Source organism: Pongo pygmaeus, chromosome 7 (genome assembly GCF_028885625.2).
Source record: "Pongo pygmaeus isolate AG05252 chromosome 7, NHGRI_mPonPyg2-v2.0_pri, whole genome shotgun sequence".
In the NCBI taxonomy this organism is placed as follows: domain Eukaryota; kingdom Metazoa; phylum Chordata; class Mammalia; order Primates; family Hominidae; genus Pongo; species Pongo pygmaeus.
Window position 1 is genome coordinate 42,832,377 of NC_072380.2, and position 12,955 is coordinate 42,845,331.

The following is a 12,955-nucleotide window of genomic DNA, read 5'->3' on the forward strand; positions in this document are numbered from 1 at the left end:
TACACACTGACTGCCCTTGTCAGTTTTCAGTGAGGGTGCTGCGGATGAACTCGTTCTGAGGTGAAGTTTGGCCAAAACCAAGCAAGAGATTAAAGTCTCGAATGAACACAGAAAGACAAGAAAGGCAATATATTGGGAAAAGATTTTGTTGTAGTTCTGCCTTACAGTCACATAATGAAAAGGACCAGATATTGGCTAGGTCATATTATCTATATAAGAGAGTATAATACCATGTTGCTTTTTTCTTTTCTTTTTTTCTTTTGTAGAGACAGGGTCTCACTCTTGCCCAGGCTGGAGTACAGCGGCAAAATCATGGCTCACTGCAGCATTAAACTCCCGGACTCAAACGAGCCTCCTGTCTCAGCCTCCCAAGTAGCTGAGATTACAAGTGTACACCACCACACCTGGTTAATTTTTAAATTTTTTTGCAGAGACAGGATCTTGCTATGTTACCCAGGCTGGTTTTGAACTCCTGGCCTTAAGCAATCCTCCTGCTTTAGCCTCCCAAAGCCCTGGGATTACAGGCATGAGCTGCCACACTCAGCTAATTATTAAAATATTTTTGCAGAGACGGGGGTCTTGCTATGTTGCCCTGGCTGGTCTTGAACTCCTGGGCTCAAGCCATTCTCCCGCCACGGCCTCCCAAAGTGCTGGGATGACAGGCTCACGGGATGCAGTAAGCCACTGCACCCAGCCCATACTGCTTTTTGATGGTGCCTCTCCTATGAGAAATAACTACGATATTTAACCCAAATTTGGGCATCTGCTCTCAGATCCTACCCAGAATGTTGGACCTTTTATTTGTGTGTCTGATTCCTCATTGTTAAGAGGTTCTCATTAGTGTTGGCTTTGTGTCCTTTTACCTCAATTTCACCAACTCTTTTCTAGGTTTCATGTTTTTCTAGGCTACAGTTCACTTCAAATATTTTCATAAGCAGATCAGATTTTGTAGTGAGTATTAAAAGCATCAACCAGGACAGATCACTTTCAGAAGCAGTTGTTGAAAAGCTCCCATGGAACTATAGGGGAACAAAGGGCCTGGCTGATAAGCTGGGCACGTTATTAATCCCAAACGTTAATTCTGGAAACCTGGTTGCCTGGCAGCAGCAGCACTTTTCAGGGGACCCCTGGCATTTCCTTCAAAGGCATCTGAGTTGCAGGAGGATCATTTATGGCTGTGCAGGACCCAGTCTATGAAGCAACACACATAGTTGCTGCCATGAGTGCTAGGCGTGCTGACCTTTGAGCTGAGGCCGGCTGTGACCCTGTGTCAATCCTTAAGGCGTGCGTTGGGAGGAGAAGGGGCCAGCCTTGTGCTGCCAAACTCATATCAGGTTCCATGGCAGCGCCAGGCCTACCCGCGGACACGTCCTTAAGCCTCCACATCTGAGCCCTGGGCTCCTTGGGGACTAGTGGTTTTAAAAAGAAAGTCAGGGTTTGGAGCACGTTTCATAGCACGGATTCATAGCTTAGAAAATACATGATATGGTTTATACTCTTTTTTTTTTTTTTTTAGACGGAGTCTTGCTCTGTCGCCCAGGCGCAATCTCGGCTCACTGCAAGCTCTGCCTCCCGGGTTCACGCCATTCTCCTGCCTCAGCCTCCTAAGTAGCTGGGACTACAGGTGCCCACTACCACGCCCGGCTAATTTTTTGTATTTTTAGTAGAGACGGGGTTTCACCGCGTCAGCCAAGATGGTCTCAATCTCCTGACCTCATGATCCGCCCGCCTCGGCCTCCCAAAGTGCTGGGATTACAGGCGTGAGCCACCGCTCCCAGCCTATATTCTTACAATTAAAATAATCTCATGATGTGAGACAATGATATCAACCCACCCAATTGAATTCAGACCATAAGATTTGTCCTTCCTGAAAGCTGCTATATTTTCTGCGGCTGACTTTACAAAATACATCCTGGAGGAGGAGAGTTCGTAAAGAAAGGTAGGGAGTAATGGGACCACCTGTGAGAGGGAAGGAGGAGGAGAGAGGATAGCAGGGAGGGGAGGAGAGAGGATAGCAGGGAGGGGAGGAGACAGGGGACAGCTGAGGGAGGGCCTGGAGTAGGTGATAGCACCTTAGCCTCAGGGGTGTCTGAAGACAAATGGGATCACGTTAGTGTCAGGAAGAACAGAGGGAAAAAGACATACTTTAATGTAAGATAATTGCATCTGACAGAGGAAAGAGATGAAGCACGAGATAAGAGTGCAAGACACGACCTAGGGAAAGTGGGGAGATGGGCATCTCAGAGGCCACCACTCCCATGCAGATGAAAGAAACGGCAGAGCAAAGGCTCAGGCTCCAGGGAGGCTGCCGCGCAGGGGTGGGGTGGCAGAGTGTGGCTGGGCAGAGGGAGATGGAAGGGGGCTGTGTGCTTCTTAAGGGGTTCAAGGAACTGGCTCGTTTGTGCTAGTGTGGGTCTTTCCACAAAAAAAGATGCAGAGTTTTGAATTCTCAGATTTTTGGAACCATTGGTGGTTTCCTACAAAATGGACAGACTACTGCTTAAGGGCTGAGCTAGTCCCACAAGATGACTTGTTCAGGACGTTTCACTGGCAGCAATAATTTCTACCCAACCACCTTAACTCTAACACAACTCTGTCAGGAAGCACAGACGCCCAGGGGCTTGGGGAGAAGTGACTAACAGAGAAAACAAAAGAAGCAAACAGAATAGAATTAAGGACAGAGGGAGAGAGGGAGAAGAAAAAAGGACTGTTGGATTTAGAAGAGGAAGACTGGAGAATTCAGGCATCTGGACAGAATCAGCTGTGGTTTTGGCCAATGGTAATTACACCACCATCTTAAATTTATAGCTCCCAAGGCAAAGAACCCGATTTTACGAATCTAGGTAACTCATACAAATTCCCAACAAAATAGGCTTTGAGATTCATTTAACCACATACCAAAAAAAAAAAAAAGTTTAAAAACCAAAGCAAACAAAATCAAGTTATTCAAGCAAAACCTCAAATTGCTTTGGTAAACCCAAATTCTAGTTAAGGTAAGTATCCTTCATTCTTTCAGTAAAGAGCCAAACGCCAGGGGTGGGGAACAGAGAAATGAAACAAGTTATCCCGTCTGCAGACAGAGTGAGCAGATGAAGCCTTGTTCATGAACCCTCCTGTCACACAGAGGTCTTCAGCGTGGCTTCCCTAACAAATTTCTTTAATAAGCAGAACCATGCCTCTAAAGTTTATCCATCAAAAGGAAAAACTTCAGTTAAGATTTAACTTTGTGGCCGGGTGTGGTGGCTCACGCCTGTAATCCCAGCACTTTGGGAGGCCAAGGTGGGAGGATCACGAGGTCAGGAGTTCGAGACCAGCCTGACTAACATGGTGAAACCCCATCTCTACCAAAAATACAAAAATTAGCTGGGTGTGGTGTCGGATGCCTGTAATCCCAGCTACTCAGGAGGCTGAGGCAGGAGAATCGCTTGAACCCGGGAGGCAGAGGTTGCAGTGAGCCAAGATCACGCCACTGCACTCCAGCCTGGGCAACAGAGCGAGATTCCGTCTCAAAAAAAAAAAAAAAAGATTTAATTTTGTCAGTGTTTATCTTGATTTGTCCCATACTTTCAACACATCTAGTCGGATTTTCCTGACTAGAAAAATCTTAATTTCCACTTGATGGAATTAAATCTTAAGTATCTATCACAACTAAAAAGGTGAATTTTACAAAGAACGGTTATTTTTCTAAGGGAAATTTCCATTATATCTGACTATGCTGAGATATACATATGTTCCATGAAGGTAAGTAAAATTCAATAATGACTATAGTTGTTGAAATAAAAGTGATCTTGAACCTGATTTTTTTTTTTTTTTGAGACAGGGTCTGGCTATGTTGCCCACGCTGGAGTACAGTGGCACAATCACAACTCACTGCAGCCTCAACCTCCTGGGCTCAAGCAATCCTCCCACTTCAGCCTCCCAAGCAGCTAGGACTATAGGCATGTGCTACCATGCCCAGCTAATTTTTAAATTTTTTTGTAGAGACAGGGTCTCCCTATGTTGCCCAGACTGGTCTCAAACTCCTGGCATCAAGTGGTCTGCCCGTCTCAGGGGCCTACCAAAGTTGAGCCTGACATCTTTACAACACAGCGTCAAGCTGAGAAGTAGGAGCTCCCTGGTGTGTGTTACTGGCCTACAGTGCTTGGTGAATATGCAATTCCTTAGTACAACAGGCTGCTTCTTATCAGACGCCTCGTAACAACATGAGATTGGGCCATTGTTGGGCCATTGTGAACTTGGTCAATAATCTCTAAATTCCGGGTGTTTAAGAAATGCAAGTGACAGGCCAGGTGTGGTGGCTCACGCCTGTAATCCCAGCACTTTGGGAGGCGATGGCGGGTGGATTGCTTGAGGTCAGGAGTTCAAGACTAGCCTGGCCAACATGGTGAAACCCTGTCTCTACTAAAAATACAAAAATTAGCCAGGTGTGGTGGCACACGCCTTATAGCCTCAGCTACTCCGGAGGGTGAGGTGAGAGAATAGCTTGAACCCAGGAGGTGGAGGTTGCAGTGAGCGGAGACCACGCCATTGCACTCCAGCTTGGGCCACAGAGCAAGACTCTGTCTCAAAAAAAAAAAAGAAAAAGAAAAAGAAAAAATGTAAGTGACAAAATAAAGAACTCGGGGGAATGTGGCTGTATTCTTGGTATACCAGCATCTTACCTCCTGCTGCAGGACTCTTCCTATAAGAGGATATGTCCTGTTGAAAGCAGAAGGCGGTAGAATTCCTCTCTAACCCTCTTCTCCCTAACCAAATTACCCGTATACATCAGCTGTCTGTTGTGTCGTCATCTCTACCTAGAGGCAAGCAGAAAAAGAATCCTGTCAGCTGCACTTAACACACGCCTGCCCGGAAGGTTCTTTTCTGTCGTAGCGAGGGCAGTGATGGGAAGACCCACAAGGCCGGGATCTGTGTCCGCCTAGGCCATGGGGACATCACTTTGTCCAACCAGCCACTCTGCTTATTCACACAGTTCACACACCTCCACACTTCATCTAGACAACTTGAAACTGCAAGAAAAGGTCATGCTATCACCAGGCAACACGCACATTATTTTTTGGCCGGAAAACAAAACAAACATACCAAATGGAGCTCCCAGAGGTAGAATCAGAAAATCAAAACAAAAGCCAACAAAAGGATGACAAATAATCTAAGAGACCAGAATTTCTTGAAACACACGCACTTAAGATTTATTTGGTAACTTCTTTAGAACTTAAACTGTGAATATAAAAGTTAGACTAATAAATATTATTTTTGACATCCAAGTTTTCAAAACATTGCCTCCTAATTGGTGAAAAACCTTAAGAAAAAAATCTAAATCAACCTTCCTGGAAATTTCATACATCAACCTTGAAAACACATTCACTTAGACAACCTTCAAACAACTCTAAAATAATAAAGCGCTGTTCTACAAAGGTCTTTTTCTGTACTTTCTGAAAAGTATTCACTTAGCTAAAATCTATTTTAGCAACCAAGTTTGCTCAAAAGTTCAGAAAATAAATGGTTGCCTGATATTTAAACACTTTAAAAATCATAAATTAATATGCAGAAAGCAAAAATAAGTAAATATGAAACATCCAACCAGTTTTTGAAAAGCCAAAGCAAAAATCACATTTATGGCTATGGGCAAAGTACTGCAGGGAAGCGGGTCAGTGGGCGGATGTCCCATCGGTGTAGAGAAGAGGCTACTCACCAACCATGGCACTAACTTCCCCAGCCATGAGCGTCTCCACCGTCTCGTTGTACAGGTTCACGTCAATGATACCTTTGCGAATGGTTTCTCCTACTTTGGCTCCTAGTAACACGGAGCCGGTGGTTTCAAATATTGAAGCTAAAATGCATGCCTGCCTCAAGGTCACCACACCAGAGCCCACGGCTGTACCAAAGGAGTTGGCAACATCGTTTGCACCAACAGAAAAGGCCAAGATGAAAGCTATGATGAAACCCAAAATGACCATCCACAAATACTCATCCATGGCCATTTTGGAAAGTGGGTGCCGGTTACTTTTCTTTTGCAGGAATATTTTAAATAAACAAAGCTTGAGGTTATAAACTTCGTAAGGCCAAGAGTTCTTGTAAACAGTGAGTTTGCTCTGGAAAGTGCTGGACAATGTTAGAGGCTGGACAAACTGCTAGCTGCTGGTTTGCAAACTACTGTCAGGACAGTTCATTTGGTTGTGTTCAGTCAGCGGTAAAACACATTCCATATTTTTCCTCCCGATCTGGGAAAGCTGTGATGTCTCCTCCTGTAGCAGAAAGGAAACAAAAGAAATCAATTATACTCAGCAACCTGTAACAGTTTGTTCTTTCAGAAATAAATGTTTTAAGCCTGCTAATGGGATCTAACTTTGGCATGTGACGGACCTAACCATAAAGCAATTCAAGGAAGATTATAATTAGGATAACCACCCCCAACCAAAAACAACAAAAAATCCTGGTTTCTAGAATTGTCAGGAGTTGAAGCATGCTTAATAATTACAGACTAATAGTAATCCTTACTAGGTTACATTTTTCATGCAATCGGAAAAACATATTTGGTCATTATTTTCAGAGAGGAACACGTGCCTCAAATGAGCAAAAGATTAAGAAATGAGAAATTTAGTTGCATGGCTTTTGAAATATGTGGAATGTGCCCGGTTTCCTGGAACAGCAATAACCAAATCTGAGTCTGTGATACCGCTGGGTGTGGCCAACGACCCACCTCCACATTTACGAATAAGCAATGAGCACAGTATATTATCATGCATGTGTCTGGGAGAGTTTACAGGCCTGGCGAGAGGTCACTCATCTGGAGGGTGACCAAGGCAGGAACTGACAGGCCCCAGAGAGGAACAGAGAAGCCTGGAGAATGAGGCAATCCTATCATGATGCCACTATCCCATCTCACTAGGAGGAAAAGCTAGAGGCCCCACCAGGGTCAGGAAGACCCTTCAGGCCTCCTCACAGCTCACTGGCTCCTCTCCCCTCCCTCACAATGCCCTGGTGTCACTGTCCCCTTGCAATCCCTTGGAAAGACCAGGCACACTCTCACCTCAGGGCTTTTGTACCTGAGGATCCCTCTGCAGGAAGAATCTTCCCCCACAGCTGCACAGCTCCCTCCTCCCTGCATTCAGGTCCCTGCTCAAATGTCACCGTTAAGAGAGGACTTCCCTGACCCCAGAAGGAGCAGCCCCTCCCCCACGCCACTGTTTCTGCTTCTGGGAGGGAGAGGAGATGCCATGAGATACATCCATGAAATAAAAAAGTCACTGCAAGCTTCGTAATTATGGTATTCTATTATTGGAGAGCCAAGGCACTGTATATTTTCTTTGAGTGGTATCAAGCATATAAATGCTTATTGAGTTGAACTGAATAAATACCACACCATATACAATATAATAATTTGACCCATCAATAAGGTTATTTAAAGGGAAAAATCAGGACACACAATTTTATGTACACTGTGATTATGGCAATGTTGAAAATGCATATAAAAGGCCGGGTGTAGTGGCTCACACCTGTAATCTCAGAACTTTGGGAGGCTGAGGTGGGTGAATCAGTTGAGGTCAGGAGTTCAAGACCAGCCTGGCCAACATGGTGAAACCCCATCTCTACTAAAACTATAAAAATTAGCTGGGCCTGATGGCAGATGCTTGTAATCCCAGCCACTCGGGAGGCTGAGGCAGGAGAATCGCTTGAACCTGGGAGGCAGAGGTTGCAGTGAGCCAAGATCATGCCACTGCACTCCAGCCTGGGCGACACAGCGAGACTCCATCTCAAAAATAAAAAATAAAAATAAAAAATAATGCATAAAAATACCAAGGGGTATATACTAAAATTATAACAGAGGTTGAACAGTAAGGTTACAGACAATTTTTTCCCTTTCCTCCCCAAACTGTATACTGTGGTTACATGCTTTTCAAATGAAAATAATATATAATAAACAAATCTGCAAACATTGAGCATCATCGATGTGCAATGCTATAGGCACACAATGAAACAGAAAATATACACTGATAGTTGTTATCATTTCTAAGATTTTTCAGCCTTTGCAATTTTGGAGATTCAGATCCCAAGTGAGACAAATGAAAAGACCACTCTAAGGGCAAAAGACAACATTCCACTGAAAGAGTATTTTATTAATATGACAGGCACACTAAATCAATGCATGAAAATCAAAACTTTAAAAATTGGGGGCCAGTATGATCTATCTCAAGATATAAACAAATTACTGATAAAATCTTGTTTGCCAGGCTACCTTGCCAATAGGGCAAACATGAACAATATTCAATTATTGATTGAGAAATACGGCGATGAACAGAAATGGATGTGGTCCTGGCACATCTGGGAAGTCCAGTGAAGGAAACAGACACTAATCATAGCAACACATAAATGTCTATAAACTGGTGACAAGAACTATGCAGGCAGGAGATGGTGCCACACAGTGTCGTGAGAGCACAGCCGGTGGGACGTGGTGTAGCAGGCAGCAAAGGCTCACCTGAGACCTCAGACGGCCAGAGTCATGCTGGGCCTGGTGTGGGGGGTAGGGGGGGACACACTCATTCCAGATGGTTCTCATGGTGGGAAGGGGGGGCCAGGAGGCAGGCCAGGGTGAGGGGAACCAGGATGAAGGTCGGGTGGGTCTGGTTAAAGACTGGCCCCCATGTGGACAGTGGGGTGCCACCGAAGGGTTTTAATCAGAGAGGGGTATTGGTGTGACCAGACTTGGCTTTTCCTTTTTTTTGCTCTGTCACCCAGGCTGGAATGCAGTGGCACAAGCATAGCTCACTGCAGCCTTAACCTCCCAGGCTCAAGCGATCCTCCTGCCTCAGCCTTCTCAGTAGTTGGGACTACAGGCGTGCACCACCATACCCTGCTAATTTTTAAATTTTTTGTAGAGACGGGGTCGTCCTATGCTGCCCAGGCTGGTCTCAAACTCCTATCCTCAAGTGATTCTCCTACCTCGGCCTCCCAAAGTGCTGAGATCACAGGTGTGAGATACCATGCCCGGCCCAGACTTAGGAATTTTTCTGTTGTTTTTGAGACAAAGTCTCACTCTGTCACCCAGGCTGGAGTGCAGTGGCGCGATCTTGGCTCACTACAACCTTTGCCTCCTGGGTTCAAGAGATTCTCCCGCCTCGGCCTCCTGAGTAGCTGGGATTACAGGCACCCGCCATCATGCCCGGCTAATTTTTTTGTATTTTTGTAGAGATGGGGTTTCACCACGTTGGCCAGGCTGGTCTTGAACTCCTGACCTCAGGTGATCCACCCCACTTGGCCTCCCAAAGTGCTGGGATTACAGGTGTGAGCCACCACACCAGGGCCCAGAAGATCCTTCTGGCTGCAGTGTGGCGACCACATTGGATACAAGGCAAGCAAAAACACGGAGGATGAGTCAGGAGCCCGCTGCATGGCTTAGGCATGAGATGAGGCATCCAAGACCAGGATGTGGACGGTGGTGGGTGGGAGGGAATACGATGATTTAAGAGAACTGCAGCGGCAAAATCCAACAGGACCAGATGGTGGATTAAACGTGGGGGTGGAGAGAGTATAGATGGTTTATGGAACCGAACTGAAAAATAACCGAGTGGGTTTTTCTTCTCTTTTGCATTGTTTTTAGTTTTGCTTTTTGGGGCTAGGATGGGGTCTGACCACAGGTGCGCTTTTGATTGGGTGAACTAGCCGGGTTTACTGTGTCTTTTTTTTTTTTTTTTTTGACACGAAATCTCGCTCTGTCGCCCAGGCTGGAGTGCAGTGGCGCGATCTCGGCTCACTGCAAGCTCCGCCTCCTGGGTTCACGCCATTCTCCTGCCTCAGCCTCCGGAGTAGCTGGGACTAAACAGGCGCCCGCCACCACGCCCGGCTATTTTTTTATTTTTATTTTTAGTAGAGACGGGGTTTCACCGTTAGCCAGGATGGTCTCAATCTCCTGACCTCGTGATCCGCCCGCCTCAGCCTCCCAAAGTGCTGGGATTACAGGCTTGAGCCACCGTGCCCGGCCGGTTTACTGTGTCTTAATGGAGGACTCCCTTGCTGTGCACCTTGAATGTGGCAGTGGCTGTACTACTGTACATGCTGTCAAAACTCATGAAACCCACACAGGTGAACCACAGGAGCACCCTGGGTGGGAAGAGCGGCTGGCACAAGCCCCGAGCAGCTTCGCCCTGGCCTGGTTTTGCTTGGGGACGTTGTTAATCACCTTGTTGTTCCCCTTGTCAGTGTGTCAGCCCGGAGATCCCCTCTCCTACTTAAACAGCCTTAGACAACTCATTTCCACAATTGTGCCTATGCTCTTTAATGCGGCTTTTCTTCTTCACACTCACACCCTCAGCCCACCAGCCTAAGTCCAAAGCACCTGCCTGAGGAAAAAGGCTTGCCACCTTCTTTCCTGTCTTTGGTTACAAAAGGAACATTCGTTTCTCCTGCGTGGAGAAGGGTAATGAGCACAGGACCTGCAGTCGGGGACTCTTGGTCCATTCCCGTCCGGCCAGCTCCTGGCTATGCAACCCCGGGCAAGTCACCTCAATGACTCACCTGAACCGTGGGGACTGTGGCAGATGCCTCGCCACTGATTACATGAAAACTCGAAGGCCAAAGCTCAATGCCAGCAATCAATATGTGGTGACTGTTACCATTCTTAGTAGATAAAGCCCTGGGGCAAAGGTCGGAAAGCATAAGGCCCCGTCGCAGTTCTGTTCCTCTCTAGTGGCTGACCCTGGGTACCTCAACACACTTTTTGAATTGCGGCATCTATAAAATGGGGATAGTGATGGCGCATGCACTTTATAGAATTATTGTGAGGGATAAACTTAATTGGGTAGAAGTGTTTTGCCTCAAGCAACTTGAAATTACTGGCATCGCTGTAGTCACAGGAAGAATAACAAACGAGAGGTCCCAGAATCCTTCTGGAAGGATCTTTCTCAGGCAGCCCTGTGCCCCACTCTCTTCCCAGTCCTGTGGGTTTCCCCAGCCTCCTCCCTTAGACCTGCTCTTCTTCCTCAACATGCAGACACTGACCTTGTTTTTGGTTAAAGACTGACACATGTTGTGAGGGACAGGGACTTTTTTTTTTTTTTTTTTTGAGACCAAGTCTTGCTCTGTAGCCCAGGCTGGAGTGCAGTGGCGCGATCTTGGCTCACTGCAACCTCTGCCTCCCAGGTTCAAACAATTCTCCTGCCTCAGCCTCCCGAGTAGCTGGGATTAAAGGCACGCACCACCATGCCCAGCTAATTTTTGTATTTTTAGTAGAGACAGGGCTTATCACCATGTTGGCCAGGCTGGTCTTGAACTCCTGACCTTGTGAACTGCCCACCTTGGCCTCCCAAAGTGCTGCAATTACAGGCATGAGCCACTGCGCCCGGCCTGGACAGGGACTTTTTAAGGGAAGAAGGGAGGCAATGAGGTAGAGAAGAGAAACACTAAAAGGGCACTAAGAAAAAAACCACTCAACATGGTAAAGACACTTTGGAAAACTATTGGCAATTTCTTTTTTTTTTTGAGACGGAGCCTCACTCTGTCACCAGACTGAAGTGCAGTGGAGTGATCTCAGCTCACTGCAACCTCCGCCTCCTGGGTTCAAGTGATTCTCCTGCCTCAGCCTCCCGAGTAGCTGGGACTACAGGTGCGCACCACCACACCCAGCTAATTTTTGTATTTTTAGTAGAGACACGGTTTCACTATGTTGGCCAGGATGGTCTCGATCTCTTGACCTCGTGATCAACCCGCCTCGGCCTCTCAAAGTGCTGGGATCACAGGTGTGAGCCACCGTCCCTGGCCAACTGGCAATTTCTTTTCTTTTTTTTTTTTTTTGAGATGTAGTCTCACTCTGTTGCCCAGGCTGGAGTGCAATGGTTCGATCTCTGCTCACTACAACCTCTGCCTCCCAGGTTCAAGCAATTCTCCAGTCTCAGCCTCCCCAGTAGCCAGGATTACAGGCATGCACTACCTCCTCCAGCCAATTTTTGTATTTTTAGTAGAGACAGGGTTTCACCATGTTGGCCAGGCTGGTCTTGAACTCCTGACCTCAAGTGATCCACCTGCCATGGCTCTCAAAGTGCTGGGATTACAGGCATGAGCCACCGTGCCCAGCCAACTATTGGCAATTTCTTAAAAGTGAAGTGTACACTCGCCACACGACCTAGCAGCCCCAATCTGGGGTGTATTTACCCAAGAGAAACAACCACCCATGTCTATATAGGGAGAGCTCTGTTGTGCACCTTGAGTATGGTGGTGGCTGTATTACTGCATGTGTTGTAAAAACTCACGAAACTGTTCACTCACAACTGCTGAGCTTTATTTATTGAGTTATATACAGTCTACCTCAATAAAAGTGATCAGAAAAATGCTGGTCATAAAAGGTAATGTTCACTTTTGATATTTTCCCTTATCTATATTGCAAGCATTGCCCCCCACCTCCACCAAGTCCCCTAGGATGGTATATAGATTATACAGTGAAACAAAGAAAGAAAAAAAAACCCACAGTTCTCTTTTCAGTGAGAAAGGGAATCTTCTGCTGAGACACAGAAAACCCAGCCAGTTCACTCAGTCGAGCAAGGATTCAGGGACGGGTGATGTCACAGCACATTTAAAACAATGGCAGCAAGGAGACGGATCGAGGAGGGGCTCGGGACGTGACTCTTCCGGGGCCAGGGAAGAGAGGAAAGGCCTGCTCCAGGGCCAGCCTACGGACCTCCCTTCAAATTTACAAGGAAAAGAAAAGCCGGCTTTCTGCAGACAAGCCTTCCAGATGGCTTCTAGAGGATCTCACGGTAGAAACCCATTCATTAGTATTAAGTTTATGCAACTATAAACATTTCAGCTGAAAATCATTCCCATGGGGAACCACAGACTGAAGATCCTTTAAATCTGAAGTTCTGGGCACTTCATAGACCAAGAGCTGCAAGGACGTCACTCAGAGAAAGTCTGAGTATGGGCAAGCTACAATCACAGGGTCACTCTGATCTGTGACCCCAAAGTC

At 46.4% G+C, this 12,955-nt stretch overlaps 1 protein-coding gene across 10 annotated transcripts in view; it reads right to left on the reverse strand.

Annotated features, from left to right (window-relative positions):
- Positions 1–12,955, reverse strand: part of SLC20A2 (solute carrier family 20 member 2) — a 126,466-nt gene that overhangs the window by 49,750 nt on the left and 63,761 nt on the right. For 9 of the 10 annotated variants that reach the window (XM_063668724.1, XM_054499763.2, XM_063668727.1 and 6 more), the window contains one exon: positions 5,693–6,245. In XM_063668724.1, the coding sequence (XP_063524794.1) occupies positions 5,693–5,981 (289 nt within the window). In that variant the 5' untranslated portion in view covers positions 5,982–6,245. Of the gene's footprint in view, positions 1–4,661; positions 4,797–5,692; positions 6,246–12,955 lie in introns of those variants that run through there. The other variant, XM_054499767.2, reaches the window with a different exon arrangement.